The 25316-nt window shown below is 46.2% G+C and overlaps 1 protein-coding gene across 6 annotated transcripts; it reads left to right on the plus strand.

The window, feature by feature from the left end:
• Window positions 1-2367: 2367 nt before the first annotated feature.
• LOC120902476 (protein Wnt-6) lies at window positions 2368-25316 on the plus strand. 6 transcript variants are annotated; one of them, XM_040311240.1, is made up of 5 exons: window positions 2368-2438; window positions 6252-6869; window positions 19148-19383; window positions 23318-23952; window positions 24064-25316. In XM_040311240.1, the coding sequence occupies exons 2-5, from the start codon at window positions 6808-6810 to the stop codon at window positions 24523-24525; spliced, it is 1395 nt and encodes a 464-aa protein (XP_040167174.1). In that variant the 5' UTR covers window positions 2368-2438; window positions 6252-6807; the 3' UTR covers window positions 24526-25316. The 6 variants fall into 6 exon arrangements, with proteins under 6 accessions (XP_040167174.1, XP_040167171.1, XP_040167175.1 ...); XM_040311237.1 differs by lacking the exon at window positions 2368-2438 and adding an exon at window positions 2582-2668; XM_040311239.1 differs by lacking the exon at window positions 2368-2438 and adding an exon at window positions 5265-5520.

The following is a 25316-nucleotide window of genomic DNA, read 5'->3' on the forward strand; positions in this document are numbered from 1 at the left end:
CGAGCACACATTTGATGATCACAGATGCGATGGAGTGGACCGTTGCAGAAAGCTCAAGGCAATGGGAGACGAATGAGGGGCAGGGTAAAATATATTTTAAGGTATGTCAGAAGCTTTTGTTTCGCATTGCTGAGCGATCGTTCGTGGGATAAATCTGGAGCAGAATGTGAATGTTTGAAAGGCTTACTTTTTTGGTTCTTTGTTGCTTTTTTTCTATAATCACTGAAGAGATGCACAGAAAACATAAGGAATGTTTATAAGAAAAAGTGAAATGCTGCTTTTTTTGCAACAAAGTTTTTGTTTGCAAGGCTCGACTATGCTTTTTGGTAAAATCGATGGGAACATGCTTGCAAGGTAGCTGTAGCTATATCTTACGCATAAACAAAAAGATACTTTATTAAAGCATATTTTTTGTGCTGTGATTGACAATTTATGGTAAATTATGTGGTTGTGCAAAGCATATATAAATATAAAAAATAAAAATAAAAATTTTAATTTGGAATTTGGTTTTTGTTATGTTTGTTAGTTATTACTTAGTATTTATTTGGTCAGGATTGCAATAAGTAGCTACAGTCATTGATGTTGAATATTAATAAATTCAAAGCTCTGTCCCATTCATTTCAATTGTTTTGATCTATTCGTATCGTTCAATTTCTTAAAATTGATGATAAAAGCCCCTTCTATAGGCTGGTCTCGCAGTGCAGTCGTCAACTCGTACGACACAAACAACATGCCGGTCATGGGTGTTCAAGCCCCGAATGGACCGTTTGCCCCCCATACGTAGGACTGACTATCCTGCTATGGAGGGAAATCAATTAGTCACTGAAAGCCAAATCCACCAATGGGGGGTTCAGGCAGATGAAGATGGTTGTTGTGCCAAAGAAGAAGAAAAGAAGAAGCAGTGGAACAATACAGGGTTTTACAAGTCAGAATCAAATGTCAGCAAAACAATTCCAGAAGCTCAAGATTCAGTTGATCTGTCAAAAGTTGTTGTTTGACCGCATCGATGCTGTTTTTCACAAGCGCAATATGATTTTTAAATCGCTCAAGTTGTTTTTTAGAGGCCTTTTTACATCGTTTTGCAAATTCAATCACGCATTTTCAATCACGAATGTTTTGCTGACATTAGATTCTGACTTGTAAAACCCTGTATGGTATGCATTATCTGGGTTGAGTCTGTCAGATTGGCTTTTGACAATTGTAGACAATGCAACGATACATTTCAAAACCATTTTGCTTTAATAAATAAATATATACGATAACATAAAGATATAGAAAAACATGATCAGTTTCGTGAAATCCTCCATTATCATATATCAAATTTTACTATTTTTGAAAAAAATTATCACATTCAAAAAATGTATCAGATTGTTTTATGTAAATAAAATAAAATATACCTAGATATTATGCTTCCACTTTTATTAAATAATAATAAAAAAAATAAAGTTTACGTAATGCATTCAAAATGTTGACGCTACAGTTTTGTTCAAGTCCTTGTGACATTATAACGATAAGGACTTTCCGAAAAAATAATTTCTTTGGGACTGTGTTAAGAGACTTACAAAGCTGTTAATTCCATGAACTAGCGAAAAATTACTTACAAACTACACAAAAAACATACACAACATTCGAAACGTAAAAGCAGATAGTTTTAAGAAACAGTAAATTAGACATAGTAAATATTTCCCCGTTTCCCATTAACATTGCCCTTCAACTCTATTGTACGGTAAACACACTCACTCCCCTCTACACTCATTGATGGATCTGTTTTCGATCGAACCTCGTCACTACCGGCCTGATACTTTCAAGCTGTCCACCTCGGCTCGCGCGCAGCGATGGCTAATTTCTGCCAAAAATAGAACTCCCAACACCCAGAACCCACCCGATTCCTGTCCAACGGAAAAGCGCAACAGTGCAACTAGTGTCCACGTGTGCTCACCCTTACCCTTCCCGGCAGACGTTTGAACCGAACGGGAAGCTACGATTGCACCTCCGCTGCCGCACTGAGTAAATAAATTAAGCGTCACGCGCTCTGGCACCGCAACTGGAGTGGTAAACATTTCCCGAGAACTCATAAAACTCACATGGCACAGAGCACAGAGCCGGGAAGCAGCAGGGGGAACGAGAGGCGTACACCAACCGGGGCGTACATCACCGTTTTATATTAATTTTTGTTTTTTCTTCTAGCCCACCGGAAGGGCTGTGCGCAGCAGCGCGGGTGCCTGGGGCAGGGCAGGGCCACGCAAAGCGTAAAGAGATAAAGATCTTATAATTATTTCCCCTTCTCTTTGGCTTTTGCGGTGCGTTGAGAAAACGGTTCGGCGCCCGATAAGATGCTGCCAGCGAGCGCGGTGTGCCAGAGCACCGGTCCGAGCGCAGGTTAAAGCAACCTGGCTCGTATCCGGGGCTTTGTCGTACCGGTGCGGTGCGTCTTACAGGTTGTGGCAGCGCGTGAGATGGACGTCTTGGCGACACGCGCGTTATCGATTCGCGTACCGGCCGCCGCCGATCGCGGTGGCAAGTGTTAAATGATTTGGCCCGGGCCAAAGTGATTGCAATACAGTCCGGAGTACCGGGGGGGGGGGGGGGGAGGGGGAGGTTTCTGAAGCAGGTGTGCAGCGTGTTTGAGTGCGTTTCGGTGTGCAATGGCAAACCGGCCACGTGAGGGGTGAGTGCAAAGCTACTTGGATTGGAAGTGACTTCAGTGTGTGATAGCAAGAGGAAATTGGCAACAAATAAGCATGCAGCAGCGGTTCAACAAAAAAAGAAGTGGTTCGCAAAAATGATTTTATTCTCACGGTTGTACAGAGCTCCAGCGCCTGCAATCGTAGTGCGAACAAAAAAAGAAGAAGGAAAAAGCATCAGCATCTATTGGGAAACAAGGGGGGATTGCTGCTGCTTTTTTGTTGCTATGTTGGTTTGATGCTTCTCATCGTTTGCTTCGTTTATTTAGCGTCAATGATTGCATCGACCGTCGATTAGTTTTCGCCACGATCGCGTAAAATCCCTCCCTCCATCCCTCCCATTGCCGCTTTCCCATTGTCGCGATCCATTAAAAACCGTTTTCCCTTTGCCTTCTTCTCGAGGATGGCCCCGAAGTGGTGAGCCCCGAATCAAGTCCATCCTTTCCGATCGAGCCCAAACATCTTTGCTTATCTACGGGGCACGTCGAATGGAAGATTTTGTCGGTGTCGCTTTTTTTGCTGTTGTTAGTGTTTGGTCATTTGGTGGTTACCTTCTGCCCTGGCCGGCGGACGGCTCTATGGCTCAATTTCCGTGCCATTTCGTGGGATGCTAAAAGCAGTGGAAAGCGAAGAGACGCGGGTGATCGTTTAGTGATTTTTGTGTTATTTTTTTCCTCATATTGGCGTACAGTGATTGCCAGAAATGGTCGTGCTGTTGCGGTGTTGCGCCAGCATAGGAAATCGAGTTCAGATCCGAAACAAACAGCACATCAAAAGACGGAACAAGTGGTCACTCGGCGAGCACTGTAGCACTGGAGTGTTCATTTCTTAATCGTTCGCTTATAACATCGATTTCGTGGTCAGCGCTTTTTCGCCCATTTGCCGCAAGCCCAATTTGATTATTAGCGCGTGCACACTACCCTTCGACATGCTCGTGTGTAAGGTTTCACGTCACTGTGCGTGTGTGTGTGTGTGCTTTGTGTGTGTGTGTGTGTGTATCCACACTATCCGACCAGAAGCGAAGAGGGAAGGCGCATTCACATCTCTATATATGTGTTTCATTATGTTTTTTTTTATTTTATTTTGCGTGCTTCATATTTATATTCGCTCGCCAATATTCGCAAACCGCGGCTCATCGTCGGGGTTTCGGTTTTCGGGCTGCTGCTGCTGCTGCTGCTGCTTCGCTTAATGCCCTACACCTTTTGGCAGCTACAGGGGGAAGGATGGTATGGTCTGGGACCTGAGCCGGTGGAAAGGTGGGGTGTGCAGAATTTTAATTCCAGCTCACTCTCTTTCATCTCCCGCCGACCACGGCGGCGGCGGCGGCAGCAGCAGCAGTGTGTGTCCGGTGTGCCCTCGTGAAACGAGCGAAAGCGCAGTGAGAAAAGCCCCGTTTTGCCCCATTCATAGTGTCACCGTCCGGACGGTTGGTTCAGTTTTTCGGCGGCTCCCTGCTTCGACGGTTGCCCTGCTTTCGGCTTTTCCCTCCCAAAACGCCCAGTGTACGTGCGCCCATGTGTGTGTGTGTGTGTGTGTGTTTTTGGTGGGAAAACGTTTCATGTGTGTTCGAATTTTTCCACTACTCGGGAAAAATCAATTTTCCAGCGCTTGCGATCGAAACCAACACAACAACAAAAAACCATCCCCAAAACACACTCCGTATCGTGAGCGGTGAGCTTGCCAGAGCGGGTGAGTGAGCCAAACGAAGGTACAGAACCTCCGAGCTGCACCGCTACCTTCCACTTCGTACAACTGCCGTCCTCCCCCCCCCCCCACTACCTTCGACACTGCTCAGCGCGGTAAGATGAAAGGGAATCCGCGCGCGCAATAACCTTTTAAAATATATATCATTTGCAACGGTTGGTGGAAGAAGTGTTCTTGCCCAATGTGTGCGTGAGTGTATGTGTGTGTGTGTGTGTGTTGTTGCTGTTGTGCGCTCTGTTCGGTTGCTTCCTTGCGGTTGCTTGATTTGCCCGTGAGAACTCTTGTGTGTTTTGTGAATATGCATATGTGTGGGTTTTGGATTGTAGTTGTATTTGTATTGAGTGTGTGTGTGTGACTTCTTTTTTGTTTTTATTTTTTGTTGTTGCTTTTTATTTCATTTCATTCACTGCCGCCGCCGCCGCCATGTGTCTTCTTCTATGTATTGGACGGTTCGTTTTATTATTTTTATTTTGTTTTCCACGTGTGTGTGTTTGTGTCGGTGAATTTCTTTATTCGGTGATTATTTCGCTACTCCTGTTGATTTTGTTCCTACACACACACACACACACACATACACACACACACACACTTATATACACACACACACACACACACACACACACACTAACACACACACACATACACACACACACACACTTATATACACACACACAAAACACATACGGCTCCCAAAAACGCAACCCCTGTTCGTGATAGCCTTACACTCATGGGGTAGTAGGGGTGAGCCGTGTAAGTGTGCTTTTGGTGCAAATTCGCAAAACCACCCCTACCCCGCACTCTCCCTCCATTTCCTACCCCCTCCCCCCCTCCCCCCCTTCCCCACACGCCATCAAGTCGCGAATCCCAAATGGTTTGGAGGGCCCGAACGATCCCGAAAAGCAGAGCAGCAGCACCGGAGGCCGCAGTAAACCGATTGCGAGGCGGGGGCTAATATGTGTGTGCGCTCGACCGCGCGCGCGCGCGCACACACACGCTTGTTCCACGGCTCGCGCAAACCATCTTTGCCAGTCTCCGTTCTGCCGCTTGGTCTTGCGCGTTTGCCCAGGGCATTTGGATCGGATCGGTCGGACTCTGTTGTTTTTTGCTCCACTCCTGAACGGAGCTATCTGTGGTGAGTTTTGCTATCCGCGCGCGTGTGTGTGTGTGTGTGAGTGTGTATGAGCCGGTGCCGTGTGTACGTGTGTTTGTGCCACGTGTACGTGTGACTGGGTGGGAGGTGGGGAGGACCCTCTCTATCGGGCCAGGCTCGATTTTATATACCGTTTTCGGTCGCGTTTCTATCCGAAACCCAAACCCAGCCGAAAACGTTGAGCGTATGTGTGTGTGTGTGTCGAGAAGGAGGGGGAGGGGGGGAGTGTTAGCATTGCAGCCAGTCCAGGCCGCTGCTAGGTGCAGTTAGATTTTTGCCCGTTCGCCGTTTGCGCAGTCGCACCTTGCGCCATCTGGGAAGAAGGACCCGGGTGGGTTAGATTCCGTGCGTTTCGGCAGCGTACTGCGCTACAGTTTGGGCCAGTTCTCGAGCTGCAATCGCACGAGTCTGATCGGGTGGCTAAACTGGAAAGAAGATTTGTCACTGGCGTAGAGTGAAAGAGAGTGAAGATATTGAAAGGATACTACATCATGTCCAGCGGGTGGACCAGCACACAACCCGTAGCCATGGCCGTAGACGTCTAGGACCTGTATAACTCCAACCGTTGAGAAGTCAGTCAGTGGCCACGGCAGAACAGCAGACACCAGAAACCAGAAAGGGTCAAGATCGTATAACGGGGAAGGTGAAGTGCAGACTGAATGTTAGTGTGTGTGTGTGGGTGTGTTAGTACATTGGTTTGTCTCATTTAACAGTGCCGGGGTTAAGTTTATCGTCACCAAATGCCGGAAGCAGCCAACCCTTCCATCGACCATGTGAACCTCCAGCAGTGCGTATGAGTAGTGCCAGTGTCCGTGTGTGTGGGTGTTGTGTGTCGTTTTGCAACTACCTGCGGATGCACCATTCGGTGTGTGCGTGTGTGTGAGAGTGCGTGTAGTGTAATTTGTGAGTGATCCATTTCCGGCCCTGTCGTGGGGGAGCTCGCTAACGTGTTGTGTGTGTGTGTGTATTTTGAGAGCACCACCCCACCGGCGACCCCACCAAGTGAGTTCTCGGGCGTTGGGGGTTGTTGGCTCACCTAACAACTGGGAGTGTACATCCTGTGTCATCGAGCGGTTTGTGGTTCCGATACCATTTCCGACTGAAAATTTGTCAAGAGAAGAGAGAGAGAGAGAGCGAAAGAGATTGAGACGAAGAATCGATTTAACTACATTGCATCAACTAAAAGAAAAAGACGACCAAGGTTTCTGGGTTTATTAATACTGTAACAACTGATACCCAAGTTTCGCCAGCGGAAAGGAAATCATAAGTATGCGTCTGGTACTGATTGTGATCTACCTGATACTGATAATGCCCATCACCGGCCTGTGGAGGTAAGTTCACTACATCGTCAAACCAAATATTTGAATATAGAAATCACAGCTCTGCGCCCCACTTCCGATTTGCTTCATCAACCCGTGCAGTAGCATCTGCTTCTCGCACTATCTCGCCTTTCAATGCCATTGAATCGGTCGACGAGTGGTGCAGCTGCTTAAAATACAGGCAACTATTTAGCATCCATTTGTGCACCGCTTGACCCTGTGCACGTTTTTGCCTCACTCTCCTCCCCTCCCCTCAACCCCCGATTTACGATGCGCTAGGTAATCATGGACGCCCCATTAGCTGCGGCCATTAAGAGAAACAAAAAAGAGAACAACAAGAACAGCAAAAAACTCCTCTGTTCGGCGACACTAAATTTCAAGCGCTTAAATTATGAACCTTCGCGTGGCACCGGCCGGCGTTAACGGTGGAATGCTTTCAGTGCCAGCCACCACCACCGCCAGAAATAAAGATAAAGCAATACGGAGATGCCTCCAACACACCGTCCCCGTACTGCAGTAAAAACGATCCAGTGAGCAGTGCGGGAGCGCTAGTTCAGCGATTCAATAAATTATTTGCAGCCACCCTTAAGGGGCCATCTGCGGGGCAGGGCCACGCTTTTGCATCACGCCAAGATGCACCGCACCACCACCATACGCATCGATATGTATTCAAACACTTTATCTTAATAATTTCATAATTAACCTCTCGCGGCCCCTTGGGAGCTTCAGAAGCGGTGGAAGCTGCGAATGGCGGCGCGCTCGAAGGAAGCTCTTGTGGCAAGTGTGAGTTTTATTTTTTCTCCATGCTGGGGTGCACAACACCAATAGCGACAGCAACAACAAAAAAAAGGAAGGTTGTTTCGGCTTTGTTTATACCTTCCTGCTGCAATTTGCAATGCACCTCCGGATAGGCAAAGTGGCCAGTTTGGCCGGGCAACTATTTATGCACGCTACACTGTTGCAAAAACAAACTAGTGTCGATGGTCACTACAGATAAGAGGGTGGTGGTGTGGGGGAAAAAAGGTCGGAAAGATCAGTTACAGGCGCTGCGAAGTGTGCAAGGACGCGGCACTAGAACCGCCAATCACCGCTGGTAAGCTCGTAACGATCTGGCCCCTCCGTCTTCTTCTCCTTCTTCCGAGAGCAAAGAGATATGATTACGACAAACTGCTGTGAGCAGCCATTAAATGCATCCTTAATTACATTTACGCTTTTAAAGGGGGCGATTATAAATATTATAAACTGCCCCTCATTATATCATTAGCGATGATGTTGTGATAAGCGGTCGCCTACTAGTTGACGGACCTGCGGATGGGCCCAGTTGCCTGCGATAGTGGTGCGGGGCTCATGGAGAGGATCACACCACGAAATGAGGTTGTGTGTCTTTCCCCCTTCTTCGTGTGTATGCGCGTGTGTGTGTGTGTTAAACGCTTTTCGCTTAAGGTGATCACTATTCCCGACCGTCGGACCTAATGGACCTCACCTATTCTACCGGTTCTTGCCGGAGCTAACCGAACGGAGCTAAGGAAATGCAAAGCAACGCGCTGGCCGCACACCATCCACTACGCAGACAACCATGAAATCGCTTGCTAGCACATCATATCACAAGTTTACACTTACCGCGACAGATGCGTGAGCGACAGATGACACGCTGCCCGTTTTACGTTCGCTGCCGGGCAGCAAGGGGGACGATTTCACGCTTGCGTGCAAGGTTAGGTGGAAGGGCGAAGTAGGGCCTACTGCTTCCGCCCCCTCCGGGGTGGTTGGTGGGAAGATGTATCTTGATAAGCAATATCGCAATTTGATGAGTATTACGGACCGGTACGTAAGTCAGATAAGGCTGGAGTGAAAACAAACCGTACGTAACTGAAGATCCACCTCGTACGACCGGTTGCTGGAGATAGAGTATCTTGAGAGGGGGGAGACCAGCACACCAGTCACAATCGCTGGCAAGCAATCTCTACTTCCCTGCTCGCCGTGTCCACCTTAATCAAGCTGCGCACAGTTCCACAAAATCAGCCGCGTGGAATCATTTCTCATAATGATGAGCATGACTTGCGGGGAGTGAGTTTTAGATTATCCTCATAAGCGATTCGTTGCACGCACCGTACCCAGCATAACGAGCGCACGTATTGAAAGCTACGAACGACTCGGGTTCCGCCCGCGCAGATTTTGGGGACACGTCTGGTAGCCTGGAAGCGCCACTGCGGAGGATGAGCGCCACTGCCAGGGCCGATGACGCGCGTACCGATGACCGATGGGCACGCTCGGTGCAGACAGACCCCGGCGAGGTCATACTTGACGTGCCGTTCCCTTTTTGGTGGGTACGTTTGGCGACGACGTGTGTGCCGGATCTAAGGGTTCACCGGTTATCTAAATCTTTACGATTTTGAACCCCGAAACCTCTGCCCGCTGCATGATTCAAACGTGGCAAGACACGGCACACGAGTTTTAGAAGACACGGTCCCGGTCGTATACAGGACGCACATACGCAACACATTCCTTCTCGCGGATCGTGTTGAGCAGAGGGACGACACAAATCCTTAATGTCACTGGCGTGGCGTACAGCATTCCACCACGTTTCGGTCCCGGGTCGAGGCCGGGTTCAAGTGGCGAAAGTGCTTCGTCGGGCAATCATCTGAATCGTCTGGAGCGCCTCCAATGGTACGGCTCTTACACTCTGCTATGCTAATTTTGCTGAATGTATCATTTCATCAGCCGATTTGAGTGGCTTATCTGTAGAGCGGTTGGTATTTAAAGCGCCCCCAAAAAAACGGAGCTAATTCCAGCCCCAAACTGCTGCAAAGGTAAAGCAGGTTAATCGCTTCAAACGTCTTATCGAGCGCTACCATTTGACAATTGAGATAAATGTAACAGGAATTTGCATTTACTCGACGGGCGATGCTGCGATTGCGACAGGCTTCTGGAAAATGTCCCCGATGCGGTGAATTGGGATATTGTCACTAAAGCAATACCGATGTTTGGTGACGACACCGTCTTCAGCATCTAGTTGATTTATTACAATATTTTAGACCGATGGTGGTACTCCGGCATTTTCACCGAAACATTTCACCGCCGCCGAATTCAATGTAAAATGGCGGACGTGTTGCCATTTTTTGTTGTTGTTGGTGCAATTAAGGATGCAGCTGCACCCGAACGATATCCCTGTTTTGCCAACATTCGCTTGCCCCAAAAGTTTTCAAAAGTGTCCGCCCTCCACAAACTTCGATCCAGCAAAATTACGCCGGCGTCTACGGTTACATTACCGGCTAGTTGTTTCTTTTTTGTTTGTTGCGGAGTTGGTGCAAAAAATGGCAGTCATCGTAATCGGATACCTTCATACCGATTCCTACCCATTAATGGCCCTCAGTGCGCTTTTGGGTAGCGATACCTGCTCGGGATCCTCGGATCCGATGTGTCACCCGACTCGCCCCGGCAGCGTAAAAGCGGAACGGCGAACCGATATCCTTGAGAACGGGCGGGAATCACTTTGATGGCAGCCAATCATGTCCAAAAGTCATATTGATTACCCATCCGATCGATTCGGGTCGAACGATTCCCTACGGTCGGATAAAAAACATTGATGCGCATCGACGGGTTTTGGGATCATCGAATTGGCTCAGTGATCCGTAATCCATACCGCACTGGTATCGCTCCTCTCTACTGCCTCTCTATTTGCTGCCTGTGACGTCCACGATCGTTCCACAGTGTGTGTATATTCTTTCGACCTGCCACTCGAGAGCTAGTGGATGGTAAAGCGGAGATCGATCACTGTTTATACTGGAGCCGTTTCGGTGCTGTTACAATGTTTACATTGAATTAATACACTTCACATCACCACACAACACACATAGACACCAAGTGAGCTCACGCAGGGAGTCATCCGAGCGGCATTACGATTCCGCTCGGTCGATGGCGGCGTACCGCGGCGATAATTAGCTTCATTAGCGGCGTTGGATCAACTCATTAGCCGGGAGCGGCGATTGTATTGATTATTTCATTACGGTTGATGATCGGTTTCCTTTCCCAGCACTGGCTGCTGTGGCGGTAGGAGGCGCCGAATGGAGGACCCTTTAATTGTGAAATCTTGCAATTCTCGATCTTGCTGCTGAGCTCTTGATCTTCCGGCTGGAGTGCGTCACTGTGTTCGACGTGCGTTTTGGACATTTTTTACTACTTTTTTTTCTGCTCAGGAATCTGTCTCGAGTGCATCCGCTGCACGGGCGATCTGTCAATCTTCACCTGATTCACCTGTACGGAGCGAGGTTTCCCATAGTGATGGCCAGGTCGGTCGGTAAGATTAGCTTTGGTAAAGCTACACTCTGCATCTTTTTTTTAAAAGACATAGGGGCACCATTTGCATTCCTTTGGTGCGCTCTAAAACGCAAACAACAGCAGTATACTGGAGAATAAGAGGAAGAAAAAAACTGTTTCCAACCCCTGGGTGACAGGACCATCTCACCCTTTTTCGGGGACACAGTGACCCCGAGAGAAAGGGGAGGTTTTCAGTTTGGAGTGCCGGCACCCACTTGACTGAAGGAGTCAAATGTTTGATGATTTAGTTACACTACCTTTCACATCACCGAGGCACGCTATGTCTATCTATCTCTCTCTTACTGATCGGTTTAAACTACCCAGGATGCACCATATAGCCACATCTGTCCCACCTCTGCCGTGCTTGTTTCGTGCCGGTGTCGAGAGGACGATAAAAAACAAACTACTTCAATATTTTCAAGATGACGGCGAATAAATAGGCAAGCATCTTCAGATGCACTTTGAGCTGTTTGGCCCTCGGGCCCTCCTGACCCCTGTTCCTGCTCGCAAGGCGCACAACAGCGTTGAAACAGCGTCAATCGTTTCGGGGGTGTGCGGAGCTATTTATGCTGCGGCTCTGTCATGTTGTATTTGCTCAAACTGAATGCATTCTCGCCAGTTTGCTTCCAAATGGGTCGTCGCCTAGCCGGCAGTGGACTTGCGTTGCAAAAGCAAACTGGTCAAGTGAAAAAAGGGAGGATAATGTGGGCTTAAATGCATTTCTGTTTTCTTCAGCTAGGCGATGTTTTGCTTCTTTTTTTGTCGTTTTGTTCTCTTCCGGCGACCTGCTCACTGCTCAGGTGGGATACTGCTGCGGGGCTTACTGGATTCTGCGCGTAAATCTACACCGCCCGGGCATGGAAACAGACCCGTAGCTGCCTTTGCGATCGAGCGCGTCGCATCAAAGCAAAGTGTGACGGTTTTCCGCTTCGTTGGTCCTGAAAGCGTGTCTGTTTGCGGGTTCTTTCTTTCCGTTTCGTTGACTCGTTGACTTGACGGCGGACGGGGATCTGGCTGGGCGATGGGTGAAATATTGATCTTTTATCTCCCCGGGCGACGCTTCGGAGTTGATTAAGCGGATCATCACGTACAAACAGCTTGAACACACACACACGCACACAGAGATCAGAGTGAAGGAATGCGGGTGCTTTGGCAACCTGGTGCCCCGTGGGTGAGACGGTGCGTGAAGCCAATCCGTGGTGGTCGTTGCTTGATGTCGTTTTAATTTACGATGATTTAACAAGCACCGAAGGGAATAGACACTAGTCGTCTGCTGCCATTCAGTTAATGAACAGTTAGAAACATGACATCGTAATACTCTCGACGTTGCCGCAATATGGGATGTGTGTCACGTGAGGCTGAGCAAAACAGGAAAGTGGATTGAGCGTTGCTGCTAGCTGGCCAACTAACTTGAGATTTTAGTTTAAGTACATTTTAAAGGTGTCAAGTTTATAGGTCTATGAAAGAGTACGTGAAATAGATGTAAAATATTATCGAAATTTAGATATTGGTCGTGCAGCATCGATTACTGGTTTGGAGCTTTTATAGTTATCTGTAAGACTATTAGATATTTGTTTCACATTAACAGATTATGTTTTGAAAATTTAGATTGACTTTAGGATACACATAGACTTACAAGGATTATCAAGACATTTTGCGATGTGTACTACATATTTTGTCAATCACGAATTGTATTTTGACATCGACGTCGTATTTGTACTGGCCCAATTAAGGATCATATCTCTCCAAACTGATTTATAAACAAATTGAAAATAAGTAATCATACTATTGAATTCATAGTTTCATTATAATGATTAGTGTTGTCATAGCCATGCACTTAATTTCAGATAATAGAGCTCCAATAAACACGGTAGACATGTAATATTTTTTCAGAATTCCATTACTGCTTCTTATGCATACGATAAGAACTGATACAACTATTTGAACCGTGCCGAAGATTATGATTTAAATTGTAATTTTAAGCCAAACAAGGATGTAATGGCAAAAGATGAGCTACTACAATTATAAGATGTACGATAAGACTACCGTACTCACAATAAGTTATCAAAAACAAAATGACAAATTAGGTACATGACACCGTTAATATGAAATCGTTTGAGCTGTAAGTATTCAATCAATTAAATTTAAATTATTAATCATATGAAATCTGAAGTGTAGTGTTTTTTTATTTATTTATTTATTTATTTAAATCAAAGTTATCGGGCAGTATGCCTAAATAACTCAATGTTTACAGAGTACAAGTTTAAATTATGGCCCTAGAACTAACTTGAATATGCTGACGCAGCTGACTAACGGATTGATTGAAATCTGCTGATAACCCTAACCTATTATACACATCAATCATTTTGAGCAGTGGATCATTGGCACCAAAACCAGTCGATCTAAAAGGGCTTCTTAGTAGCTCTCTACTTCTAAGACCTCTAGAGGGAGTAGAAAAGCAAATAAAATTTAAAATGTCAGGTGCATCAAAATCTCCAATTAATAATATCTGAGCCGTAGTTCACCTATGCTGTAAAGTCTCTATGCCAAATAGTAAACACCGAACATTATACGAAGGACGTGGAATTTGGTTTGACCAGGGAAGACGATGAAACATACATGACATTCATGACATGGATAAAACTATATCATTGACATATTTTAGTAGCATCAAACATTTTGAAATCAAAAAAATATTAAAAAATACAACCTGATTGTTGCTTTAACTACGTCACAAATCTAACATAAAACTAAATCATCTCTGCATCATAAAACGTGGGAGACCGAACAGAAAGCACCTGAAGCTAGTGTATGTGTATCCTGCCAAAGGGAAAGCAAACAACTTCTCTTTGTTTGTGTAACCTACAAAGAGCTCATTACGTTTATTACTTCCCAAGATTGAAACTTCGCCACAACCCTCCCACAGGGAGAAAACAATGTTTGTCCAATGCAAATCTCTGCACGAAAAGGGAGGAAAGGAAGGATGGTTTAGTGGATTCTTACGTAAATAAAAGTAAATTGAACAAAAATGATTTAAGCATCTTCAGTCATCGCAAAGCCTTCGTGTGCAATCTTGCGCAACCAACGAGCATTTTCTTTCTCTATACTTCTCTCCTCCTCCTTTTTCCATCCAATATCCTATGGGTATGTGGACTAGCGTGACGAACTGCGTCTAGCAGAAACCCGTCGCACCATTCGCATAAGAAAAGCTGCGCACGTGCGTGGGGCCGCAAAAGGAACCGCTTTTCGCGTTGCGGGTCGGGTGATGTCCATCATAAAGCCCGTCGGACACTTGAGTTTCAAAAAAAAAAAACAGGGGGAAACAGAGCCCACCTCCACCATTACCGGGCCGTGTGTGTGTGTCATGAATGGTTAGCGATTGTTTAAATTGAAATTAAAATGCACAAGTTCATAAAAGTAAATAAACGACTAGCTGAAGAGTGTTAATAGCGTTTCAAATTGTGCCCTCATCTTGGGGCATAGTTTGCGCGGCCATGTTCAAACACGCACCACCGTGCGGCGATCAGCGGCGAACATCTGAGCCGCCTGGGGCGATGGGACGGATTAGTTCGCCATCCATAGTCGGGTCTCGATGCACTTACCACGGGGGCACCTTTGCTAGTAGAGGTGAAGAATACAAAGCCCGCGGTGGTGGATTGCAGTTAGGTCGGTAAATTTACACTTCACCACGGTCCCAGTACACGAACGCCTGGTAGTGAGGATGTGCCTCAATCTAAATGCATAATTGAGAAAATTAAGTTAAACATAGCAACGCATCGTTGGCAATTGCTCCTGGGCCAATGCAGTTGCAGTTACCCATGCGCTAACTTCTAGATCTGGATGGGTGCAAATCGGTCTGGCAGGAAAAGTGTTCCCAAGGTACGCTAACGTATCGAGCTTTCGCCCGAAACGGAGTCCGGAGTCGCGCAGACAGCTGAGTGACAAGCGATTATTTTCGCACGAATTCTACCCAGACTTATCTTACACGGTCTCCGGGGTGAGTTCCGGTCGGGATGCGACAGTTGGCAACGAAACTGTCCGTTCCTTGGACGCTCGCTTCGCCGTGGCATGGTTCCCATCAACGTCTATTACGTCGAGCGATCGGTGACGAGACTGGGGCTTGGCTGCCGGTTTGACTCGAAGTCTGGACTTAGTGCATCACGGTGTTGTTGTTTTTTTCCGGTAAAGTATGTGTGTGTGTACTGCAGCACCATAGAGCATTTGTTGGAAGATAGAGGAAAAGAAACAGGTTAGCAACTACTAGATTCACGATGCATTTCACGAATGCGGCAGAAAATTAACCATTCTAGTGGAAAGATCGTTACACCGACAGCTACTAGTAGCTAACAGTCCGACAGCTGTTGAAACGATTCGTTACTGATGATTAGTATTCAATGAATTCGTTGCATTCGTTCACTAGTGGTTGATCTCTGGCGGATAGATCACACGCGACTACACGCGGCATAGTAATGTCCCATTCAGCGATCGCTACCGCTACAATGAGGCCATATTTTGTTTCAATGAGTCATAGAAATCCTGGTGACACTGAGTACTCAGTACTGAGCGCAACTGATCATGTGGCGTAATTTATGGCAGTATTCTAGATGATTTTTCAACCAGCTTTAAGCAAACCTGTTCAACTGCAACACTTCTTTAGACAAAACGAATCAATAAATTTATGGTTTGACAAAATGTCTCGCGCATGTGTAAATTTATTAATCTGCAAGGGCTGCGTTAAACAAATCCATTCATCAATCCATGGACGTGCTCAAACAAACCAGCTTATTCATCGTAATTTGTCTTTCAAACACGCCATAAGTCGCATTCGAATCGTTCATACCAGCCTGGTTTCCGTCAAAAATACAGCAGCTTCTGCTGACATCCGTCTTCTCCTGTTGCGTGTTTACTTCCTGCTTATCCTTCACACAATCGCCCATCAACAGGAAAAACTCAAAACCTTCTTTTTAACACAATGTGAGCCGTTAATTAGTCAAATTAAAGCTTAACATTCTAGTAAATAGTCACACCTCCATAAACTGCCGTCCAAAAATCTTGCAGAGTCTTGTTTCAGAGACTGTTTTCATTTCCTTCGGACGAAGCAACGGACAAAACACGACAAATTGAAACGGAATATCAACAGTTTTATGCCTTTTTGGTGGGCAGATTTGACCGGTTTTTGGGACGATTCTAGTTTCGGCGGATGGCTGTGACCCGAGAGGCGAGATGAGACGCCGATCGGTAGAGTCGGTGATTCTACAAGTTTATGTCTTTATTGGGCATTAGACAAATGTTGCTACCAATTCAAACCATGGTCGAACCATCAACACCGATCGGGCGATGGTGGTGCTATTTAAATTTATAATTTCTTGACCGTTTCCTCCGAGAACACTCTTGCATCAAGGGTGGAGGCACGAGTGGAAAGATTTTTATCTCGCATTTCGTCACCGCTCGGATCGTTTGACTGATCGTGAAATGATCGCGTTGTCCAGACGGTTAAAGCACCTTCCATTCAATCCGTTTTGTTTTACATACTTTTTTAGAAATATTCATTTTTTTCATTTTTGAGATAGCAAAAAGCACCGCTTGTGAGTGATGGTTGAGATCAGTTTTGCGTGAGCCTAGAGCAAAGCCAACTGATAGTAGAATCTCTGTCGCTCTGTTTGGTAGCAAAATGATCGCGTGTATGAGATAACTAATAACTCCACCTCCATCGGTACTGGGTGACGGCTTTACGCTCATTTACCACAATTTCTCGTCCGTTTGTCATTAGCGCCTCCATTTGAGTCAGTCGACCGCAACCATTAGTCAGTCAACCGGAGTTACTCATAGCCGCACTTTGGCAGCCTGTTGTGTTGATCGTAAAAATCAGCGCCCATCCCGAAGAGCTTCGATCGTTACGTGATGGGGCACGCTGGGTAACTGTTAAAAACGTCATAATCGGCGTCTGGAAAATGTTGCACCTCAGCTCCTTTCCCTCTTGGTGCCAATCGGTTACCAAGTGCGTCGCAAAAGTGAGAGAAAAATTATTTATTTTAGCTCGAAGTTATTTACACTTTTCCACGTAACGCGAGCGTGTTGTGAGGTGGAAATTGGATAGCTGCTCTTTTTCCGCCGTTTTCCTTGATTTGCTTCATTATACCACCCTTGGTTTATTAAGGGGCATCGCAGCAATGGAGTACGATGTTAAACCATTCTTTCACACACACACACACACACACACACACACACACACACACACACACACACAGAGATGAAACCAATATGAGGTCTGAGGTCATACCGTTTCGGTGCGTTGCACGAGGGTTAATAGCGGGAATGAGCTGAAATGGTTGAAAAAATGTTCAACAGCCAATTGCACGAGTGGTTAATAATCGTTTTGAATGGTTTTCTCTCTTACCCCACGGCTCTACCCCACAAAATGGGGAGTCATTACCGTTCCACATCGGGCAAATGGAAGCTCAAATGGATAGGAAAACGATCTTCATTATTGAATTTTATGGTCCTGCCTTCGGGCAAGGGCGCAAGCTATATTTAGCTGCCATGTGAAAACCCATCTCCCGTCTCCCAAATGAGGGTGGAAAAACCAGGAGGCAAAAACCAGAAGGAAACAGGTGAAATTCCTGATACCTGCACCTGCATGACGATGTGCCCAATCGACCCGTTGGATGAGTGGTACTGCTGATTGGTCGGCCGGTTGTGATGTGATCTCGAAAGAACGGTCTGTTACTGGGTGGTTCTGGAAGTTACTCAGTGTAGTCTGCTCAATGCGTGTATGGCGCCGGTAACGTTGGCCAACAACAAAAGTGTTTCGAGTGTACCTGAACTGTCAGGTTGAACTTGAACTCTGATCTAAGTGGCCGATCCTGGCTGTGTTAAGCAAGCAGATAGAAGCGTCACTGATTCTTCTGCTGAAAATTACAACAGAAGGGCTTCTTCGCCATTGCACAATGTGTTAATTGAGTGTCATAATAGTTTAAGAAAACAAGTATTGCAATTGAACTAACAGCAATGGTGATTTGAGGCACCGGGAAATGCAAATCATAACTTTGATTGCATTTAGGTTTTTGTGGGTAAAAATACCTTATATAGTAAACAATGTGCATCTTTTTCAGCTCAAAAATCATACTTCTTGAGTTTTGAATGAATGAATTATTTTGTTTTTAATGGATACTTTTTCATTGCTTTTGGATTTGAACCACATCAAAATGTTTGATCCAGTAATTCTATGTATTATTTATTTATTTTGTATATATTTGAATAAATACTATTTTAATTAATTTTTATTTTTTTGATTTATTTTTATATATTTATGTTTTGAATAAGATATATTTAATAAATTTTATTTATTTTATGGAAAATTCTTCATTTAATCGAAATAGCTAAACATTTGAATTGTAGTTTATTCGTTTATTCCTTAGTTATTTTTAACATTTGTATTCGTTTTGATTTTTTTGTTTAAAGAGCCGTGAGGCTGATTGATTTCATATGCGTCAATGTGTTCACTATAATTAATTACGTGGGTTATGGAAAAGTGGTTAAAACCCACCACATTGGGGATAAGTCAAGGTAAAATACAGGATTGTTAAATTGACCTTTCAAATGTGTTTTTAATATTACTATAAATTTTTTGTTTTGTAATATAGTAAATACAATTAACTTTTTTCATAATGATGGTAGTTCATGCATTCGAACTAACTATAACTAAAAATAAGAAAAATGATAACAAAGCCTATTTAAAACCTATGTTTAGTTTTATCAACAAGTACATAGTACAAAACTCATTTTTGTTACCACTTCGTTATCTCTTGTGACTTTGCTCTTTAGGTATTTATTTCTTCATCTTGAAATTTGAATGAAATCAACATAATATTTGCCTTGTTACTTTGTAACTATAAAAAAAAATTAATAAAAAAAAAATTCCCAATTTTTTTCCTGCAATCCACTCTCCAATAAAATCAATACCCTCTTCCTTCCAGAGCCGAAGGTAGCAATGTGCTGCTCGATCCGGACCGGGTCTGCGAAAGCAAACACCGGAAGTCGCGACGCCTTTCGGGGAAGCTGGCCGACATCTGCAAAAACGACACGTCGCTGATGCGTGAAATTCACCGAGGCATCAGTTTGGGCTTTCGGGAGTGTGAGAACCAATTTCGACACAACATGTGGAACTGCTCCTGGACCATCAAACGTAGTATGCGCCGAATTCTGGCCAAAGGTAAACCACTACTTCCCGACAGCATACACAAAATAATAAGAGAACTGTGCTCTTCTAACCAAAGCTTAATTACTGTAAATTTTACCAATAATTGAAAAGACACTGAAATGGCTGATTCCTCCATTACCCCATAATACAACCCCGGTGCAATTTTTGTGAATTTTCTTGCCAAACCTGAAACTCCAGGTAATGCTCCATTTCAGAGCGCTGGGATCGTGCTTGTTGTGCAATTGAACAATTTAAATCGAACGTAACGATATTGTCATCGCTATAAATTACATTCAATCCACATGCTCTTCACCACTAGCCATCCCGCAGCAAGGATTATTATTTGGCTGAACTGTGGCCACCTTAAATACAACCCCTTCATCAGGAGCGAGAGGAGCAGGGAAACGCAGTAGGGGCGAAAACATGCTGCACTTGTCTGTCTGTCGAAAGTTGTGCAGCCGATCTGTCGCTGTACTGTCGCTGTTCTGTCGCAATCCTGTCGCAACCTTTGAATTGTGGGCTTCTCCGATGAACCTGGATTGCTGGGATAGTGTTTGAGGGTAGAAACCGTTCCTTGCCTTGATTTGCTGCCCGATCGGATCAATAAAACAAACAAACAAACGAATCTGTTCCCTCAGCGCTCCGGCAGGCAGGGTGGACATTCGAATGTCCGAATCTGTGCGATCTGTCGCATCGGAATCTGGAATGCCGTGTTGGGTTTGTGTTCGGGCCGGTTGATTGTTTTCGATGCCGAAGAGTCCAAGCGGAGCTCTGATCTTTTCTTTTCTTCTTTGACGGTGCTTTTTTGTTGTTGTTAAGTTCAAGATGACAGACTATTGAACCATATTTTTTAAAATAAGGTTAAACACTTTACAGATAGCGGCCTTAAAACGTTTGCCTCACATTGGAAAGGCCAGAAAGTAGCTTCATCAGCATCACAAGCCAAGACACATCATCCAGCAGCGCAATTTTTAATACATTTCGACCTTCATCGCCACCAAAAAGGGTAACGCGAGGTTAGCCACCGGATGCCTGCGAGCGATCGTACCGTGCGAAAAGGACAGATTGATCATTATACACGCAAGCAAGCATTGCGGATTATCGTTGTCGACGTCGTAGCCGTCGTTGTCCCCGTGTCGTGTCACGTGTGTTTCGCCGTCAGTACCATTTAACTCGTTGCCGGCGAAGATGGACTGCCTGTGGCCTCTTGCACCACTATGCCCTCCATCCACACTCGTTGCGGTAGCAAACTACACATTGCAACGGATTGACGGCCCTCCTATGCTGTTTGGCGGAATGAGCACCCCAAAGGGACAATCGCTCTCCGCCGCGTGCGGGGAAATGCAAGCGACAGTGCAACGACACAGTCTGACATTCAACCATGACAATTCCAATGCCCGGTGCCCGGTGCCCGGTGTCCCGATGCCATCACCGCGAAAACTGCCCTCCCGCTTCGATGCGTCCTTTACGATGCCGTTTCTTTCGCTCGTTACCGCCTCTCTACCAAGGGTCGGGGCAAGAAATTCCAGGCCAAGTTCAACACACGGGACGCACGGCTCAGGCAGTGGCAAGTATTTCGGCTGCCAAACATTGACTGCCCCCGGTCGACCGTTTGAAGATAAACAATCTCATTGCAATTGTCAAGATTACATCACTTTAATTCAATAAACATTAATTTTGATTTTGATTCGCCATAAAGTTAATTTAAGTTATTCACAAATTGACAGTTAAATTGTACCGCTCGCATGGTACACGACTTTGTACGGGCGTTTGTTCTTCCGCTTCGTGATTCGTGTTACGTACGAGCCCGCGGGACTGATCTAGCCCTGATTTGGATTTATTTACTTCCCGAACCTGCGAAGGAATCACCACTGACAGGGGCCGGGTGAGCGGTAAACACCACTCACCCACAGTACACTCTCGCAGCGAGTCTTTTGGTCCTTCGAGCCGGATCCCGAACCATCGATCCAGATCCCGATCGATCGAGACGGATTACTGACGGTTGAATTGACTACCAAGCAGCTCAAGGCTGCTGGCACTGACAAAGTGCTCCTCCAACCGGGTGCATAATAATCCAAACCCACATCACCCGTCATTTCCCTCCCACTCCCCCCAAACACCAACTTTGTGCGCTCTACCAATGCCGTTTCGCAAGTACACGGGAGGGAACACACTTTCTACCCCTTTTGGACCGATCCGACAACAGACGGTGGCTGCCGTTACGCTTTCTGCCCGGTCTACATGAGATCGTAAATCCGATCGATGTAATACATGTTTTGTAAGCAAACACGACACCATCATTATCCATTTGCGGCTACGTTGCAGCGGCAAGTCAGTACCAAACGGTCCCTCCGGTGTTGGAACGCACGCTCCACCACCAGATAGTGTTGGTGTGTGTAGATTTATTTTGCCCCATTTTCGTACAAATCTCTTTTTGTTGCGACTGTCGCGCAAACGCTTTCGACGGTGCCGGTTCCTAAACCCCGATGCCAAGTTTCATTTTTCCGCTGTTCATTGCCTGTCCACTTCAATCAGGGTACGTGACTAAACATGTGGAGTAGCGATTGTTACTGTCAAGGAGTAAGGCAAAAGCACGGCGTCCACACATCGCAACAGGTAATGATCGAGAGATCGAGAGATGCTGTTTTTTTTGCTGTACGTTGAGCGATCGATTGCAAGTTTTTAAAATTAATTTTTATCTATGAAAACAAATATATTCACCTTTCATACCGTCAAAACCACAATATTTTCCCTAACAAACCATAAAATCAATACACATAATCCAACCCACCCGCAAGTGGTATGTATAAACCCTCCAAAACTTCGCCGGTAACATAAATAGTGATGAGGCATAATTTGTTTGGGTAGCAAATAGCTGGCAAACAAATATCGAAATCTATCTTCCTTCCAACATACCCTACCACCGCCAAACACGGTGCTCAGTTTGGCCGGGCAAGAAATTGCCGCGCCGCTGCAAGATGAAGACATCAAACAAACTAGCCTACCCCAAAAAGCGATGAATCAATGCCATCCATAAACGCTTTAACGACTTTTGCGCAACTTGGTGTGCGCTCGCACCTCAAGGCATCAGCGCCAGGTTGCGGTTGCAAAAAAACAAAACAAAAACTCCAGAACCAAACACTCAAGGAGGAACCATATCTCACCACCACACGCAGACTTCCGGCCAAATTGCGAAGGTGGGCGCCAGTGGGTCCACCTAGCGATGTTAATATAACATCCGCACCATTTGACGACTTCATCGAAAAAGGGAGAGAAACTCAAAGCAAAATCTTGGGTTCCGGACGGGGCCGTAAAAATAGCTCAATTCTACGCTTCCTCAGCTTGGTGGCGCCAATTATGATGTCTGTCCGACGTTTCACAAGTCGCGTCACCCAAACATGAACCGGCGGCTTGTCACAACGTGAAATTACGCCTTGGCACGGTGGAAGAGTTGCCCAAAACCGGCGAGCAAATATTGATCGAACCTATTTGGTGTTGATAATTTCCCGTACCTCGGGTGTGGTGTGTGCCATCTAGGCGGCTCAAAACCATTTTAAGCCGCGCTTAAGGGCATCGTCACTGTGTTTGAGTGACAATTAGCACCCATGGATTTTTAATGCGGAATGAACGTGGTAGTAAAACAAACCTTGAGGAGACGAAAAAGAAGAAGAAAAAACGGGTGATAAACATGGGAGCTTACCAGCTGCCTACACAGCTCAGGAAGTCGCGATTGGGCGTAGAGAGTTATGCAAATCCTGGTGCGATTGTGACCAATCGTGTCGATCGATTGCCTAATTCAATTAAACGTTCGCTGTAGTAGCCATTTGCTTTGCACCACAATCAGCCACAATCTTAATCATTCCACCACCATTGCCTTCCCAAGTGCGCCCACATAAGTTAGTTTTATCTTCTTTCCCTTTTCATTTCCCGGGGTTTCCGCTTGCAGATACGCGCGAGACAGCATTCGTGCACGCGATCACGGCCGCCGGTATAACGTACGCGGTGACGAAGGCTTGCACGATGGGCGACCTGCTGGAGTGTTCCTGCCAGAAGCACTCGAAATCGAAACCCTCGGACGAGGGAGGACGGCGTGGTGGACGGGGCGGCGCTGGGTACCGGCCGGCCGGTGGCAATCGTCGCCGCGTCGGCGGTGGCAACCGGGCATCCAACCCGAACAGCATCCTGATTGCGCCCTATCAGCAAAATGTCAATGCGAATCCAGCCTACAGCACGCTGACAGCGGCCGAGATTGCGAGAAATGGTCGGGCGCAGGCAGTGGGCCGTCGGCCCAACAGCGGACGCTCCCAGCGGCATACGCCCAAGGGAGCGAATGGTGGTGCTACCGGTGGTGGTGGTAGCAGTGCTGTTGGACAGTTGGGCCCGAATGCCGCCGGTTTACCGAAGGAGCTTCCCACGCTCACGATACTGACCGGCCAGGAAGACAAGTGGAAGTGGGGCGGCTGCGACGATAATGTAAACTTTGGCGTACGAAAATCGAAAGACTTCCTCGACGCGCGGTTGCGCAAGAAGAGCGACATCAAGACGCTGGTCCGGCTGCACAACAATGACGCGGGCCGATTGGTAAGCTTCCGTATTTCAAACTATGAGCACTCGGAATGTTTCCACAAGACACAGCCTTTATTTTGATGAATAATTTCTTCGTTTGTTTGTACCTAACTTTTGCTCCACCAGGCCGTCAAGCAGTTCATGCGCATGGAGTGCAAATGTCACGGGCTGTCCGGGTCCTGCACGACCAAAACCTGCTGGATGAAGCTGCCCCCGTTCTCGGAGGTAGGCGCCCGGCTGAAGGAACACTTTGACGGCGCAACCAAGGTAATTGCGCGGAACGATGGGCACAGCTTCATGCCGGACGATGCGACGATCAAGCTGCCGACCAAGCGGGACCTGGTGTACACGGAGGACTCAGACGACTTCTGCGAGCCGAACGCCAAGACGGGCTCACTCGGGACGCACGGCCGGGAGTGTAACATCACGTCGAGCGGCGTGGACGGCTGCAGCCTGATGTGCTGCAAGCGGGGCCAAACGCACAGCCAGATGGAGGTGAAGCGCAACTGCAACTGCAGCTTCAAGTGGTGCTGCGAGGTGACGTGCAGCACCTGCATCGACATACAGGATGTGTACACCTGCAAATGAGTGGTTCGGTCGTTAGTATTGGGTTAGATGTTTAGGGGTTGAGAGTAGAAGCTAGAGAGCTCTAGTACAACCACGGCGAGTGCGATTCCGCGTCCCCAAGTGGTGAAAAGTGTTTGTGTAAGTTATCAGGGAATAAAGGGAAAAGAGGGCAAACAAAAACTGGAGGAATGCAGGAAGAACAGTTGGAAAGGACATACAAAAGATGGGAAAAATGAGCTAAATAAGAAGGAAGGCGGCAGGTATGCGTCAAACTAGAAATGTTAAAGACTGACTGAAATTAGTTGTGAAATTTAAACCGAATTGAGCACCTTTCAATATTGCGTGAGAACCGTGCAGTGAGAATGAGTGCAAGAAAAAAGAAAGAAAGAAAGAAAGAAAAAGAGAGTACAGAGAGGAAGTATTGGAGCGAGACACTAAAATGTGCGAAAATAACAGTTATCAGAGAGCAAATACTGAGTGTACATACCGAAAAGAGGATTTAAAAAACCCAGCATCCCTCCCCTTTACAAGTTTCCTTCCCTCTCCTTAAAAATCATGTATTAATCTAAACTCTAATGCTTTTTGTGATCTGTGGTGAACACACTACCGTAAACCGATTATGATATTTATTGTTAAGTGCTACACGATCGTGTACGATCGAACGATGACTGTGCATGCGCGAACGAATCGAACGAAAGAATTTAGGGAAGAAGCGGGGAGCGGGTGGTCATTTCTTTTTTGTTTTGGCAGCAGATGATGATCATAATAAAATGCAAAAATCAAACAACGCAACAACAGAATCGCACACCGAA

Source organism: Anopheles arabiensis, chromosome 3 (assembly GCF_016920715.1).
Source record: "Anopheles arabiensis isolate DONGOLA chromosome 3, AaraD3, whole genome shotgun sequence".
NCBI classification, from domain to species: Eukaryota; Metazoa; Arthropoda; class Insecta; order Diptera; family Culicidae; genus Anopheles; species Anopheles arabiensis.

What these genes read in the sequence shown, in the direction of transcription:
- LOC120902476 (XM_040311240.1), top strand. Translation starts at nt 6,808, where the DNA reads ATGCGTCTGGTACTGATTGTGATCTACCTGATACTGATAATGCCCATC. An exon ending in CCCATCACCGGCCTGTGGAG is followed by an intron (nt 6,870 to 19,147) that starts GTAAGTTCACTA and finishes TCTTCCTTCCAG; the next exon opens with AGCCGAAGGTAGCAATGTGC. An exon ending in GCGCCGAATTCTGGCCAAAG is followed by an intron (nt 19,384 to 23,317) that starts GTAAACCACTAC and finishes TTCCGCTTGCAG; the next exon opens with ATACGCGCGAGACAGCATTC.